The 17,346-nt window shown below is 40.5% G+C and overlaps 1 protein-coding gene across 2 annotated transcripts in view; it reads left to right on the top strand.

The window, feature by feature from the left end:
• LOC111267260 (uncharacterized) overlaps positions 1-17,346 on the top strand; it is a 130,955-nt gene that overhangs the window by 101,082 nt on the left and 12,527 nt on the right. For both annotated transcript variants that reach the window (XM_022845390.2, XM_022845398.2), the window contains exon 4: positions 13,410-13,629. In XM_022845390.2, the coding sequence (XP_022701125.1) occupies positions 13,410-13,629 (220 nt within the window). The remainder of the gene's footprint in view (positions 1-13,409; positions 13,630-17,346) is intronic.

The following is a 17,346-nucleotide window of genomic DNA, read 5'->3' as shown; positions in this document are numbered from 1 at the left end:
CATACTAACTTGCCTTTCCGTCCTATTGTTAGCGATGGTAATGATACAGCTCAAGTTATGTCGTATGCTTAACAAAGCTACCTTATGCGAAGCCAATTTTGTTCTTTGACTTCTTCGAAACGTTTAGACACTGCAGAATATCACGTCTCGTTTCCACGGTGATCGCACCGCCATCGTCTATATTGATATAAATTACCGTCGATATGAGCTTATTTCATTGTACCGGATTGTGATAAAATGAGCGATTCCTGAGAGCAAAAACGCATTTGTGTTATTAAAAAAAAAAAAAAAAAAAAAAAAAAAAAAAAACAGTGAGACCTTCAAGTGAGGCTTTCCAGTTTCCTACTGTGCGACCGTCCCCGTCGAGGTTGAAATGCCGGAATCCTACAGAAGTGCGTAGATTAACACACAGCATTGCCGCTTATCTTGTATAATGCCGTGGATAGTTGCGCATACGGCGTATTTTGGTTCTATACGGGGCCACCGATGCGACTAGCTCGTTATTGATAAATAAATTATACGAAGTGCAGAAGCTAGACAGTTAAGTCTAAGAAAAGTAAGAAGGACGTTGAAATACTATGCCAATTACTAAAAGTTTAGTAAAAATGGAGGACGTTCAAGGACCTGTGTGACGATACAGGAACAAAAGTACGAATTCCACCGCGCCATTGATTGTCAGGTGATTGTGGCAATCGACATTATCGATCTAATTAATGTTCCCGACTAGGTTGATGAGCGGCTGAGGGTCGCAGTGTAAGGTTGACTTTCTTCTACACGATATGGTACTAGCATGCATGCATGTATGTCACATCGGTATTTAACGTCGGCTTAGCAGACGATAACAAAACAGCATCTCAAGAATAGTTCAGACCGCTCTCTCAATACTACCCTAAATGTATCGTGCACATACTTGCGATCCAAACAATGGGATTAATTCAGTGTCTGGATGGAAATTACGGGTACGAACCCTGTCATGTTCAAATCGCTCTCGACGTGCACGCTGTTAAGCCTGTGGTAGTTTTTTCTGTTAACTGTTAGCCAACAAAGGACCGACTGTGCAGTGCCGGCCGGCTTCAGAGCAGATCATCGTAGTTATTTGCGTAGTGTGTGTGCACGTCATGGTGAACGATGAATTTGCGTAGTCAACAGCCAGCGTAGTTTCATGGCTGGCTCTATTCGGAGCGTGTTCATTAGTATTCGTGGCACTCGTTTCCCATGGCTTTGCTATATAGCGATTCAAATAGAAGGTGTGAGACAACAAACGTTCCAATTTTCATCTTTATTACAGAGCTCTGACGTGTTCACCATTCCTAAATCATTCTACGTTACCCGAACTCGAACAATTAGTACTTTGCATTTCCGATATTTTCATTTATATCTGGTTAACAGAGCTCACTCAATCGAACAGACATGACAACGCATAGAGAGCTTAAGATAGTAGATATATAATGTTTGTTATAGGTCCAGTGGGTTCAACGTACCGACGGCGACGTAAACGTGCATTATCAGCATCTGCCGTTTTATCTCCTATGATATTTCTCATTTGGGGAAGAACATAACACAAACGATCGGATGCTGGTTTTCCCTTATATGAAATCTCCGATTATTTCGGCGTATCGCATTTTTCCAAGTAGCGAACGTTCGGATATGTTTAAAGACATCAACTTGGCCTAACGCCGAGGTCAGGCTTGAATCTTGCAGGATCACATATTTTTCATATCTATTGTTACAGATTTGTCAAACTACTCTAATAGATTATTGCGCTAATAGCAGCAGGACCGAACGGCTGCAGCCATTTAGCAGTTTGAACACGTAGTCTGATTTTTCTCTGTAGTGTTTTTCTTACAAGACCTCAACCCCTCACTACGCATATCTGCCCAATAGGTAATATGGTCCGTATCGCCGTGGTTCCAAATATGGTACGGAATTTATGGACATTGCTTCAAATAGACCGTGCGACGTACATAATAAATGGCTATCGCTTGCCCACCAGTCTAAATGAAAATATCGATCATTTGTCTCATCGTTTCTGACTCCATTTTGGCCGGATACAGGAACAGCCGTCCGATTCGAAATTGGCGCCAATATAAAAATAACTGAATACGTTCACATAAATGGTTCAAAAAAAATTCAAATAAATTAATGAGTTTATTTCATTCAGCATCAATTAAGTGGGTTCCTTTGGCTTGGTCACTTACTCATCTTGTCCAATTTTCGCTTGCTTTTTGCCACGGATACGTTCCACCGTCCGTTGCTTATCGTTCCTTATAAACGTGTTAGATAATATATGAATAATAAATTATAATTGATTAGATTTTTATTAGTTACGTAAATACACTTCTCAAATTTTATCAAAGGCGTCATCAGCACTTTTTGCTTGACGAAATTGTTTACTACCAGGATATGATCTTAGGCTTTCTTGTACCCCAAGTCGTTAAAACGTTCGCAAGACATGTGGTTTTTACCAGGATAATTTACCCCTTCACGTAACTAATAACGTGATCGTGTTATTAAAGGATCACTTGGATAAGCAGCTGATCCCCAAGCGGGATGACGTCGAATGGTCCCCCAGATTATGTGACAGAGCGCTCGCCTTCTCTTTATGGGGGGGGGGGGGGGGTGTGCCTAAAAAGCAATGCCTGGTAAGACAGTCCACGGCCGGTGGATGAACGCAAGCAAAATAGCCGGGCTGTTATTTCAGGGATGGGACCTGATCTATATGAAAAAATGGCCCAAATGTGGGCGACATGATTAACAGCCAAGAAGCAGACCAACGGAACCGATTTTATTTATGCTTTATTTAGATGCAATTTTGAATATATAAGTTTTATAGCTAGGTAATAATTTGTAAATATGTTCGGTTGTTTTCTATTAGTGTTATTTTGAAGCTGTTAGCGAGCAGATGGCGGTCGCTGTACCTTGTTTGTTTGCTAAACAAAAGGCCTATCGGGCTTTCAGTGCCCTTTGATTACTGGGTTAGTACATCCTGTCATTTGCAGTAGCCCGTATTTGCATCAATAGTTAGTTATTATCATAATGAAAATGAAATTTAAACAAATAGATTTTGTACGATTTGATTTTGTACCATTTGTGTACGATACAGATTTTGGCCTGCGTCACAGCTTCATGTCGCAAAAAGATTTTCAGAGAAAAACAGAAACATCACATCAGACAAAAGACATGCCGACTAATAATAATACTGGCAATGGCAACAGATTCGTCCGCGGCATTTCGGTTTTGTCTGCGCTTACATAGATATGCCCTACATCTGAATAACTTTGTAAATTCTGTTCTACTCCGACAAAAAGACTAGAATCTAGCCATCTATTGTATGCAATCATCATAATCAGTAGCCATTACCCAATAAATGCAGAAACAGAAATTGCGCCGTAGTTTCTGGCATTGGTAGCCGTCCGTCATCGTTGTTGACACCTGACCGCCTTATTCAAGGTAAAAGTCACTGATAACGTTCATGATTTAATACCTTTAGTTCGCTCGTTATCATCTAGGCCCATATACGTCCGTACGTTCAGATAACCACGGTAGAAAAATATGGAATGAGTTATATCGGTCTGCATGGCGATTATCTCTTCTCAACAAGTATGTTAGGACACAAACACATAGTGTACATGTGTGAATAAGGAACTCATCAAAACCCGCCGCGATTTAATTATTTCCTTATAACTAGTTGGAACTTATGAAGGCGTTCGAAAACACATTATTTTCCCCTGAAGGATTCAATTTTGGGAAATTATTAGACAAAAGTTCGGGCCCTCTAACCATAATGAAATGTTTTCAATAAAATAAAAGTTGTGATGTCTCTGTACAAATAAATAAACCGAAACTATATCATTTACATTTGAAATAAAAAAAAAAACGTAAATAAATTACGTCTAATTAGCGCTAAGTAATCCTTACGTGGCTACTAATTATGAACAGTTTCCGTACGGTTAAGCCTTAGACAGAAATCACCTTTATCTTGTATCAGCGAACGATCCAACGGAGCAGTTCATAAGACGTAACAATTGCTATCCTTCAGAAAAACGCACTAGTAAATGCCAGAACGCGGAGCCCCGTTTCCATAACCCCGAGGTTAGAGTAGCTTGAGTTATTGCTTTATGGAGTCCCAATAATGAACGTTGTACTACTGTATGGTATTTCATCTGCCTATTACATGTTTCAAGGTCTACTTCTAGATACTGCCGTTATGGATCATTTCTGACGGCTTAGAGCACGACACAAAGTGTGTCTTTACCGAAATTCAACCATCCTAGACTCGAAACCCTAGCTCGCCTTCTCCCCTATAAAAGAACTAACGATATATTTATGTTCGTTATTATACAAATTATCACTTTATCCATGGGGCAGATGTTGAAGTATTTGCTCTGCATAAGGACCACAAGGCTCTGGATTAGCTTTAAGTCAGCTCGCAGTATACACATTTGTGATGGGATTTTGAAAACTTCCGATGCACAAATCAACGTCATATCTTCAATAACGCACTCTAAATTAGAATATCTGAATTTAGCCCGCCAATAAAAATGTTTCCACTCGCAATCATTCAGTGGCTACGTTCACAGAAATGAATCTGAAAAAATTGACTCTCAAAGCTTTAGCCATTTGGTGCTTCTTGCCAATGCAAATGGTAAAGGATACGACATTACCGGTTAGCCATTTTTCTCACAAGCGTGTAAACCAATTTTTTTGTACACTTCATTAAACAGAGCTAGAAAAGCACGTCTGTAAGTTATACCTGCCAGACAAAGCCTCAAGGCCAAAGTTACTTTTCGAAAGGAGTGGGGAGCAGTCACCCCCGCTATTACCAGAAGGGAGTACGTCTTAGCAGAAGGTCCTTCAACCTAACAACAAGGTCGATAAATCAAAATAAAGGATCTATGTTCACAAGACGATCGTTTACGACTGCACGTCATTATCACCGTTGCCTGTTTTCTATTATTTGATCATTAATACATGCATAATGAAACTGAGTGTAGTAGTTCGAAAATATGCTTAACTTAAAGCATCTGGTGAACTTAAGTAGAAGTAACATTACCAAGATGAAGAGGCCAGCAGCAATAGGAACGGTAAAAGCAGCTACAGAAAACAAATCCCATTGTTGCTACCTGCCATCGCTCGCTGTGCCAGCGCTACTCTTCCATCAGAATTGAAAGTGGGAGGTTATTTTTGTGCCCTCTTGTTTTTCAAATCATGTACATCATCGTTGGATTTGTCGACGTATACTTTCGCTGACGCAACTGACGTCGGTCCGTCAAATGCTGCTCTATGACGTTTGCCCCCGGTGGAATCGGGAAACGAATGTAGAGTTTTTTTCCATTACAGTTCTGCCGCCCAGATAAATAGCCGACGGTGTAGAACATAATGGTCATCTGCAACAACGAAATGTGCCTCGCCGTCACGTTTATACTGAAAGTTTTGCAGCGGTGGAATCCGTTCGAGGAAAACAATAATTCAGGGGCAAGCTAGTGTCATCTTTTGTAAAACAAACAGAATAATACTTATTATCAATTTATTGTAGCATTATTATCGAAAACTTCCGTAGTACCTTCGGTTCATCAGTTTTTTGCCGACCCATTAGATGTTTGTATACGTTCTTGTATACGTATACAAATTACTTAATCATTCTACTATTGTCATACCTGTCGTAGCAGATTTTAGCGACTAGTAATTAATATGTGAAAGTACATTATTGATGAACAATTCGAATGCAAAGAGATATCAGGCCAACCCCCCATAGTAAAGAGTTCAGTAAAGCCGCACGAGCAGACGAAAGCAGGGTCGTTCCTTTCTAACACGTTCTTGTGTTATTTTTTTTTTCAATATTCTGATACAATGCACCGCAACAGACGCAGATTTTCACCTTGAATATAAAACACCAAAGGCTGTTTGGCTGCCTAGATAGAAATGTCGTTGCTGCAACCCTTGCCGTACCAGGCTAAGGATGCATAGTTTAAACGTTTTGAAATGAGCGTAGTTATCTCATGTAAATTTACCAATTATAACGTTTGATACATTCGTCATCTATTAAGCATTTGCAAAGCCTGTCTATCTATAACAACAGCTATGCTGCCATCGTTTCTGCAGCGCTAACACATACTCGTCTATGAGTTTAGTACTTCGGCCCATCCGGTATGGTATGTGGACGCCTTGCAAACCGCCTTCGATCATTCTAGCAGCTTCGTGCCGGCTACGGGACCAATGTAACAAGCACTGTATCCCGTTATTCCGCTAGATTAGCCACCGTTCATGGATTTAGAAAACCACAAATATCTCCTGTAGTTAATATATTATACGTCTCACTCACTCTTCCGACTCGCGACTTCAGCAGCTGTTGTATCATCGCAATGTCTTTGTGTTTATTTAGCAGAAACCTATCATCTAAGCGAATGGCTTTTTGCTATCTTTGTGGGTCTAGATCATTGCTAGTACGCTTGGGGAGTCCGTGATCAGACCTCAAACGAAAGTCCGGAATGCCCAAGTACGACTATTTTTCCAGTTCGTCCATATATGTTGTCACGAAGATACATAACTTCGCTATAAAAGTTACAATTTTTCGAAAAGTCGCGAAATACCGAGATATTATTTGTATGCGATGCACATAACCACCGCCAGTAATTCCGTTACGGTCTGTTCTCTCCTTCTAACGCGAAGATATTTACTTATATACATCTACGTTTTATTACTTTAATGTCCAACCGGGTGGAGGCGCCCGAACGGACCCCACGATCGATCTGTGTGACGCGATCATCGAAAGATCCAATAGCAAATTCATTCAACTAGCGACTGAGTGTTGATTCGTACGTCACCCGTTGAACCATAGCATCTGAGTACGCGCCAACGCTGAATTTGCGGACGTCGTTAGCGCTACCGACGAACCCCCACGTCAGTGTTAAGGTTCAGGCGCTAATCAGCTATAATCGCATGCGGCGCCGAAATGCGGATTATGATGGAACAGCTATATCTCTCTTTCCTAATAAATATGTGCCTACTTAAATTCCCCATTTTTTCTTCCCATTCGCGTTTTGCCCATGCATGCATACATCCACTAGTGCTACGGATAGTTTGGACGGATACAAACATGCCGACATACAGAGAATGACCATACCCTTCTATTACTTAAAGCATTCCTTTAGCGTTACAAAAATCATTGACAATCTCGTCAGTTCGGTAGGACGACTGCTAGCAGCCTTGACTCACTGGCCGAAGAACGCACTGCGACGACGCCGCCGAAGATAGGTAAGTTTTGGTGTTTATTGGTTGTATTTATATGCTGCCGCTGTTTCTGCTGCCCCCGCCGCTGCCACCGTCGTCGTCAGTAGCAGGACTCTAGTCTGGTCAGGCTCATAGTCGAATTATGAAACGACGGCGCAGGCACAAGACCTGAGATGCTTTCTTTCAGATTTTTTTTGCTGTTGTGTCGCCAGACAAAGCAACAACAGCGATAACAACAAAAACGAGATTTACATTACGACCGTCACACCTGATGACAAAACCAACAAAGATACGACATGTTGATACAATGAGTAGCGACATAGAGACAGACTGCCTATTGTGCCACATAAGATATAATAGCTAATAGCAATATCGGTTGGGCCGTCCCGCAAGTAAATTAGCCAAAGACACTGCCGCCGCTGGACGAAGTAGAAGAAGCAATAACGACAGCTTATACACTTATTTCCGAGCACAAAAGGAACCGCAGGCACGTTGACGAACGCAGAACCCTCACGAACGAACAAAAAGGACGACATCAGCTTCTGCGGCTACACAGGTCTTCGGGCAAAGAAGATTGCGTTCAACGTTTGACAAGTTGCTATTCTTCAATGTAACTAGCATCAGCAAACTATTCTGGGCTATTGTCAATCGTTATTGACCCAATGGCTGACCACTTGTTGATCAATTATTTAGTGAGAGGCTATTTTGTATTTGTCGCTTCAAAAGCGTTTAATGACGTCAGCGTCTTCAGCAAGAGTGTTTACAAGAATATAGGCAAGTTGTGTTTGACGCTACTTTAGCTTATTCTCACGCGAGCATCCTCTCACTTCAGGCATTCATGTGCAGATTGAATTTACTTTCTGTTACTGCCAGATAAAATAGACCAACTTTCAACGTTTAGCTCAAGGCCGAAAAATAATGCCTGGCCCAACTCGGCCGTGTGTTGTATGATGAATGTATTTTGCGTTGCATTTAAGTACTGTGTCTCGATCGAGTCGTCGATTAGCAGACCCATTAGGGCATCGTGTCTGCAGATCAAGATTGTCCTAAGGAACGGCAGTGCTTCTCGTCTGCGTTTCACCTAAGCAATGGTTATTGTCTTTGGGTGTATGATCTACTCATTTGGTTCAAAATTTATCTTCATTAGCCAGTTAATTTTGTATTGTGCTGTTATAAATATCATGGACCCTTGTATACATAGCTGGATGCGAAGCTGCAAAACGCATCCCAATATATCCTATAAAGTAGCAATAAAAATAAAATATTAGAAACATTGACTGGTACATGCATCTCTGTTCTCGCGTTAAACTAAACCTGTTAAACCTCGGACAACCCGTCATGAGTATTTATTACCGCATTGAGTCGTTCTAACAAACTGACAGGTATATTGGCTGCTAGGAGAGACACTCATGTGAAGGTAAATGTAGCTGGACAAACCCGAGCTTACAATGTACGGCTGAAGACACGCCTTTGCTGCATGTTGCATCAGTTCGTATGCTATTTTTAGGATACAATATCGTCTATGGAGCGAATATGGCGTCACGGTCCCATCGCCCGCAAGATATCTTTGGGATACTTCCCTCCATCACAAACAGGGGTTGATAAAATCATACGGTGAAACAAGCGAATTTCCTTATGCAGCATACTTTTTGTGCAGAAGTCAAATCTGTTCATGATATTAACGCTCACTGATCGCAGACCTCCCGGACTGACAAGACCCAGAACAGACCAATTTCAAGCGGAACAACAACATTCTTAGACGCGACAGAGGAACTAAATGCTCCGCGAAAGGCCAGTAACCGTAACTCTACGCAACCCAGCGACGAAGGAACATGTGCTTCAATCTCAGGCTGCCTTCATTAAAGCGGCCGTACAATAGCCTTTTCGCGAGCTGTTAGTTTGTTATCACCAGCTGCTTTCGATGACATGGGTTTACACCAAATATAATACATATCTTTGCCACGTATGTCCTTTGCACATATCCTAAATGACTTGTCCAAAATGAAACGAAGGTATTTCAATGAAACCTTAATAGTGATATATTGAGCACGGTTTCGACTTTTCACACGATAAATATCGCATCCATAATCAGATACTACAAACTTTGTTTAAATAATATGTTTCTGCATAAAATTTACTCGTTGCCATATGCTTAGAATAGTGAGCTGTCCCAGCTAACCACACGTGGAATTTTTGATTTTTTAGTTGGAAAGTTTGGTCTAGGCAGTCACCAGAAGAAGCCACCCCGATAAGATTCACCACTGGAAATTAAGGAGATAATAACGCATTTCAGCCTACCTGTCATCTGAAGAGATTAAAATCTGCTTGTCGAACAAATTGTCCAATGAATGGAAATGAAAAAATCATCGAGAAACATATCGATTTTGAATATCCTAACTAAGTAGCGACATAGATGATAGCAAAAATACTGTTATATTCTAGCACTATTTTTTAAGGAGAGAACCTGGGCTGGTTTTTGCCTCCTGCCATTATGTTTTGCTCGGTGCGTGATATGCAGGTAATTTCTAGGGGGTCATGCTAAATTCAAAAGATGGTTGGATATAGTGTAACTTTGTTCAGATATCTTCGTTGTTTAACAAATCTGTGTAACAAATTTCATTAATGAAAAGAGTTGTAATATACAATTCAGAAATGGAGAGTTCATTTTCACAGAGTTGTTCTGAAGTCGAATAGATACATAAAAGTCTAGCTTGCCGGTGAAGCTTCTTCTTATTTTTCAGTTCTTTGCAAATGAATCACACACACACCTTCGACACAAAGCAACGATTTTCATCTTCTAGACACAACTTGGCAGGCAAGATTTCCCCTTGACATAGTTGTTTTCCACGTTCTCGAAGTACGTTACTAATAATTACGTAAAAACGAAACTTATTTACTATTGCTATATGTAAAACTAATCTTGTTATGGCCGTACGAGCTCACACTGTACCCCCAATATGCCGAATCTTACCCAGAACTTGAAAAAACAACATAACTTAATACTAATTTTAGTTTGTAGCTCATGCAGGACATGCCACTTCGACGGTGAGGACTATACATATATATATATATTTACGCCATTGAAAATTGTCATGAAAATGGTCGCGCTGTACATGTCGTGTGTTTCGCTTTCTGATAGTGTTCGGCTGTTACAAGCGAATTTGGCATACTTTAAAATTCAATAACTTTTGAACGTGCCGCGTTTTTTTTGGATTTTACGAAGTCAGGCTGGTTAACATTCGAGTCTTCAAGAAACTGAGTCATAACCGATTGAGTTTACTTCAGACGAAATCAGTTCAGGAAGAAAAACATCTTTTAAAAAATCAATGCTCAACGTTCAGGTTTTTGTTTCTTGAAGGTCATAGCGCCGTGAAAATGTATCGAAGACTGGTAAAGACATTGGGTAATGAAGTCTTAGGCGAAAGCATAGTGTATGAACGGTATAGAGCTTTGAGCCTGAAGGTTCTGTCGGTCAAATCTAGCATGTCACGTATAACGTGCTATAGAATTATAACCTAAATATTGAAAATACAGGAACTGAATAAAAAATGGTTCTTCGTGAATAAGCTATAGGCTAATCGGCAATGCGTACGATATATCCCACGTAGAAAAATGACTGGACTTTATTGAAGCTAACTTTAATTTGCGGAACAAAGAACCCGCCTGAAGCTATGAGATTTATTCTCTACCTTCAGCTGGAACGGGACCGGGCGAAAAAAAGGCGCGCCCTAGAACGGGGTCGAGCTCGGAGTCGGCAATGTCGAGTAGGTTTGTACGTAAAATGATAATAGTGTTTACAATGAGTATTAGGGGCATCTGCTTGTATGAGACGCAAGTAAAACAACGACTGCAGCCTGTTCACTTGAGTTCCTCGAGAGATTGATGCGCCCTTGGTACGACAATCGAAAGCGTGCAGTCCAGTTACTTAACGATCTCGTCGTCATGCTCTGTTTACTTTCCGGATTGAGCAAAGGATTATCCAACGTTTACTTCAATCTGCCCGAGTCAGTATAATTAAGGATTTTGCATGCCCTAAAAAGAGCTACTAGTGAGCGAGCATATCCAACTATCAATTGGCTTCGAAAAGCCACAGGCAGAGGAATTGCATATGAGAACGTGAATGGTTAGTACATGGCCCACCGTTGGCACGCAGTTAATTCGGACAGATAAAATGAACGCATCGTCAATATAGGAAATACACTTTTGAGATGTACAAAGAAGTTCTACAAAAACCTGAGTGTGGTTATTACTTGTAGCAAATTTTTCACTAATATGCACCAGTTTCATATTGACGTATTCAATGAACCTAGTAAATGGCCTATTTTTTCACAGGCTCAAACCTAACAAAATAAAATCGAAATTTAGCCAACACCCTCCACGTTTAATGACTGCAACGATCGTAACTGCCTAACGTACACATTGGCCGGTAACACGCCTTGTCGGTGGGACGCACCCGAGTATGTGAGACGATCTACAGTTAGTTACAGTGTTTCTGCTCTAACGAATGCGTCACAGTTTGACATATCGGTAAGCCCGACGGTACTTGTAAACACCACCACGTCGGCCATTACGGGCAACGATGTTGGCCGTTATGGCCGATCGACAATGAGGGGTCATTGTCACGAATTATGTATGCAGGCATTTTTCAGAAGCCAAAAATTCGAACGTACACATAAAGATTTGCACTGAATGGATAAATATACGTATGTGTAAATGTGCGCCCCTTTCGACGTGATCGCTAACCACAGTATGGGGCGTGTACGTCAGCCGCCATGCCAGTATGCAGTCATCGTCTTCGACGCAAACAGCATCAGCGGCACAGACGATTTCTTTTATATTGTAGGTCCACCATTACAGCTTAGCTTCTGATACCACTATAACGGGACGACTGGCAGTAGAGGCTAATGAAATGTTTACGACTACAAATGACCCAAACAACAAAATGTCTGTCTATCCCGAAATAGCAATTGATGATTAATTCACTACAACGATAGTCCTAACCACACGACGAAATCTCTTCGTCGCTTTTGTGCCGAGCTTAACCGGCACTAAAATGCTCCGTAGCAATATAAATTCTACTATATACGAACGATAATATTTGCAGAGACCTAATGTCGATATCGTCACTAGCGACAATGGACAGCCACCGTGCGGCGCCACCGGCGGCCGCCGCCACCGCCGCCGCTGTATGCTCAAGTACCGAAGAGTAGAAGAATAACAACGATAGCTTAAGCCAGCATGGAATATGTGTATTAAAGCGTGTATAAGCGTGTCTTTTGTCGTCCGTATAGCGCCCAAATTTCATCACACAAACGCTTCATCATCAGCCGTACCGTTAACTGTTGGACGCACATGCGCGAAAATGTACACCCGTTCTATATATGTGCACGCTCTACCGCACAATAACGATAATTGCAACGTTATTGTGCGGCAGAGGGTGCTACTACCATTATACACGCCATAGAGTTCCCGTTCAGATTCTATTCTGTTATCGCAACTGCAATATTGTACACGACCGGGAACAGATACAGACTATATGAAGATCAAACCAAGATGACGGGTTGAAACCTGTCAAACTTTCGAATGGCTAGTCACCACAACACGTCTAGGTGAATGTATGCCAAGCGTATTTAGGAAGACGATGCGTAGAACAAGATTTAGCTGAAAGATGGCAGTGATGGCGAAGATACAATAAAACTTGTTGGCTATGCAAATGGGTCACATGGAGAAAATGAGCCAACTTTTAAAAAAATTCACACATGATCTTAGAAACTCTAATAAGCACTAAATTTAACGATTTCAAATTCATCTATTTATGGGAAGGAAAAACATGCCATAAAAAATCCAAACAATTGTTTCTATATATTTGAGATAGCTATATCGTCTTTACAAATAGACGAAATACTAACTTAGACAATTTGTCTGTTTCAATAAGAAAAAAAAACAAAAAAGATTGCACCTCAAGTTTCCTGTTCACTTTGCGAGTCGTTCTTATGTCTGATAAATCCAACTACTACTACTAATCATCAATTGCGTTAATTTTTTGACAATTCCATGACAAGCTAAGCGCCTTCTGCGTTTTTCCGGTTAGGTGGGATCAGGCGTACACTTACCGTCGATCACTCGTGTGAGATATTCACTGCTAATTATAAATATTGAATGATTGTCGATTTTTTTAGGATTCTCGACTCAGGCACCACGGTAGCTCCTCCTGAAAAGTTGATGCGGCCTCGACCAACCCGTCCCCCCGCCTACTCCCTCGATGGCTTTGTACCAAAACCTTCAACGTCCAACCTCGAGCTGACAGCTGTGCATCCCCCCGTATCTCTGTCCGGAGCTAGCACCAGCAACTCCGCTAGCAGTACAAGCACTTCAGTTTTAACCATTAATGGCAAGAAGGTAGGTAAATTATCTAGTGGCAATAGCAGGGTACCGTTCAAATGTATGAAATTAGATTTTATTTATTACTAATTAAGATAATTTAGACAGTCAAAAACAAGTTACCTTGCTTTTTTAGATAATATCCCAGTATAATCTACTGCATTTTTTATGGGATGTTAAATTTAAGGCGTTCCGACAGTCTACATTCAAGTTGACTATTATGCTTAAAACTGAGGAAGCAAATAAGGTTAGACTGTCGAAGCCAGATTCGAGCTAAATCTTATGTTATTGCACAAGATAAAAGTGTGGTTATAAATAATCGACGGCAACCTAGGATCTCTTGTGTCATTCGTCGTTGATATTGTGCGTAAGGGAGATCCTGTGTTTTTGTCCTGAACTATTATTGGAGATCGAGTGGAATGCTTCTCTAGGACCATCCTTGTCTCCATTTTTACAACGGACCCACATTCCAAAAGGCTTTCGAACGGTTTTCAATGCGCAGGTCCGCTACCGTGTCTTTTTCCTGTCGTCTGGATGTCCATCAGGCTGGATGGTGTATTTTATTTGTAGGGCCATGGCTCGATCTATTTTTCAGCTGAATGAGAATGCGGCATTTCCGGAGAAATCATGCAGGAATACATGTGAACTTTAGAACTATAATGGTTCAGAGCAGAGTTCTAAGAACGTACATATGAGATAGAATAATCGTTTAATAATTTTTCCAATAAAATTATTTGTATAAAAAAATAAAATTCTTTAATAGCACACAATACCATTATCGATACGGCAAGAGATTTGAACAGTAAGCAAAACTAGCTTCTACTCACTGATATACTTATTAAGACATATAGCACACGCCACCTTTTCTTATTATCGATTACAAATGCTCTGAGATTGGCTGTTCCGTATACAGGATTTATACTAGCAGTTTAAGGGCGCATTGGAGCCAATATGAAATTTTAAAGGCTTTTTTTTCAAGCTTTTTTGTCAATTATAGCTATTTTTTGGGTTTGGATAAGGATCATGTGTCGAAGCGATAGCAATCTCTAGTATTATCCGAACGCCGTTAGATAGCCTAACGCCTTAAGAAACGTAGGTTAAGTCGGCGAACCTACACCAAAGATGGAGCATGAGCTCCATCAATGAAATCAACACTAATCGCATAACACGATTTCGTCATATGTACACATTATACATATGTAACTGATATGATCTTCTGTTCCATATCGTCACAGCTCGATTATCGCTGAGCCCGTATTGAGGGACTATCTTTGTACGGCTGGCCCCCTTCAGCGACTCATCATTTTATTGGCATAGACCCATTCCTCCATGCTCACAAGCAAAAAAAAAACACATCTGTTTCGAAACCATATAAGCAGTAATAGATACATATACGCGTAAACACAGAAAAAAAAAAAAAAAAGTAACTGTAACTTCACTATCGATTGCTTTCAGAATTAACGACTATAAATAAAGCTATAAAGTTTACAGTGTTACATTGATATGTTGTCGTACTTTTCGTCGAACCCCTGATGCTTTTTTTTTAAGTGGAATTCACATAATTACAGCAGCGCACATCCGTTTATGTGCGTCCTAACATAAGCTTAGGACTTATACAGCCGAAAAGAGTTGTTGGAGCTGAGCTGTTTTTGCTTACTTCTCTCAGTCGGACCATAATTGGCTATGTGGAGTAGATCGATGTGTGCAAATAAGACAGGTGAATACACCTAAGGCGGAAAAAGGGGTTCGGTGAAATAAGGAGGAGTCTAGCAGATGGACACCAATAAAATTTATTCGATTTATCGTATAATATCTGAGTGCCTGTAAGTAAACACACAGACAAACGCCCACACGACCCGTATCCCGATACGGAGAACTGTTTTTGAATTACAAGCAATTTCGAGAGGAAAAAATAAATCAGGATTTTCAAGCTCAGTTACAGGTCAGTGCTATGTATACTTATATCTATATAACAATAATTATTATAAAATATATCATCGTAGACGAAAATAAGCTAATCTACAACGAATCAGATCCGTTGAGCACTCGGTCGAAAAAGTTAACTTACTTAAGCGTTTACAACTGGGCAATATTCAATGTTATGGCAAAGTTAAATGTTACCGAACAAACGATATGAAAAAGAAGTAAAGAATCACAAAAACTTTAGAATGAGTCTGTAAACGGTGCTGAATTAATACGGTGCTGTGCTATGAACTAACAATTTCTCATATCGCGTACATGTTTACTATGCCGCAATAATTTATTCATTCATTCGCTAGGCCCATCATTAAACTGGTGTCGAGGCCTATTGGTCCTATACAACCTATATAGGAAGATTTTTCGCTAGTCGTTTCCTCATTTTGGAGAGTACCTATCGCATTCGATGTCGAAAATCGTAAAGAGATAACAGTGAAGAAACCACACTGACAACGAATCTCGAAAGCTTCCGATAACTTATCTTCATGACATATTTATAACAATTTCATGCACACAAATCACCTGTGTGCAAATAAATTGTTTGTACTGTTAAGAAGGTACGGTAGCGTCAACCGTTGGCGTAACTAACAGCTGGGGTTCAACAATGGCCATAATTGCGTTGTATTTCAGAAAAGATAAAGAACGTGTCCATTTTAGTGATTGTGGCACCGCTCTATTTGATTGAGGTCATTTTCGAATTACGTGCCCGTTCAACGTAATTAGCCCAAGACCCAGTGAAGCTTTTCGCAGCAAACCTAATGGCCAATGTTCTCTTTATTTCTAAATTACCACATCCACTTGTAAAACTTGACGGAACTGAGCATTATTTCGAATAAATAAATTCATATGAACAATACTATTAGTACGCTATCAACATGCTGTTATATACTGATTTCGTTTGCGGTTCTCTAAAGACGTATTTAAAAGGTATAACTAATATATAGTGACTCTCATCATAGCAACGTGGATGAGTGTCTAAATTCGCAGTAACAGAACTCCAGGTTCGGTTCGTAGCTGCGGCTCAGTGATTCTAAATAATTATAATAGGATCTTATCCAGTTTATTTTTAGTGTTGAAACATGGCGATGCTACCGCTCAGCCACGTTCAACTGCCCAAATGTCATACAATCTCTGTCAGCGATATGCATGCCCAAAATGGATGTGCGCAGTGATCTAAAGAGGTTTCTACTAATATTTTTACATCGCAACCTTTGCACGATAATCCCATCCAGTAGCCATTCGGTTTAGTTCCTCACAGCCTGTTTCTGCAGCCTCGCACCATCGATTTCATTAACAAAGGAATATAATTCAGCTATGTGACCTAAGAATGCTCGAAGGGACGATCTCGGTACAAACGTACAAAAAATCGTACAAGCACCAGGCCTATTTCCCATGATAGGCTCTTATACGTAACTTGCTACACGTTGAGATTTCTCAACGAGTTATTTGAACTATGCGAGAAAGAGCTTCCGAATTTGCAAGGATAAATTTATGTTCTGTCCTATGGCGTGCTCCGCCTAGAATGCCAACAAGTCAGTCCTAACGCATCTTGAAGTGAACTACGGCACGTTTTACCGCGACTCGTCCTGGGAACGTTGGGTGAATGAATAGGCACACCAAGTCGGTCAACGCCACGTCCGACCTAGTCGATAAATATCGAAGGGTGCTGACTTCTATGGGCTTGTTGTAAAAATGTGTTGTTTACCCAACGTTAAGCAACGAATCATTGTGCTTTATGTTGCCTTTGAGGTCCACACG

This window comes from Varroa jacobsoni, unplaced genomic scaffold (genome assembly GCF_002532875.2).
Source record: "Varroa jacobsoni isolate VJ856 unplaced genomic scaffold, vjacob_1.0 scaffold_123, whole genome shotgun sequence".
Lineage (NCBI taxonomy): Eukaryota > Metazoa > Arthropoda > Arachnida > Mesostigmata > Varroidae > Varroa > Varroa jacobsoni.
This window is presented reverse-complemented; position numbering and strand designations above follow the sequence as displayed.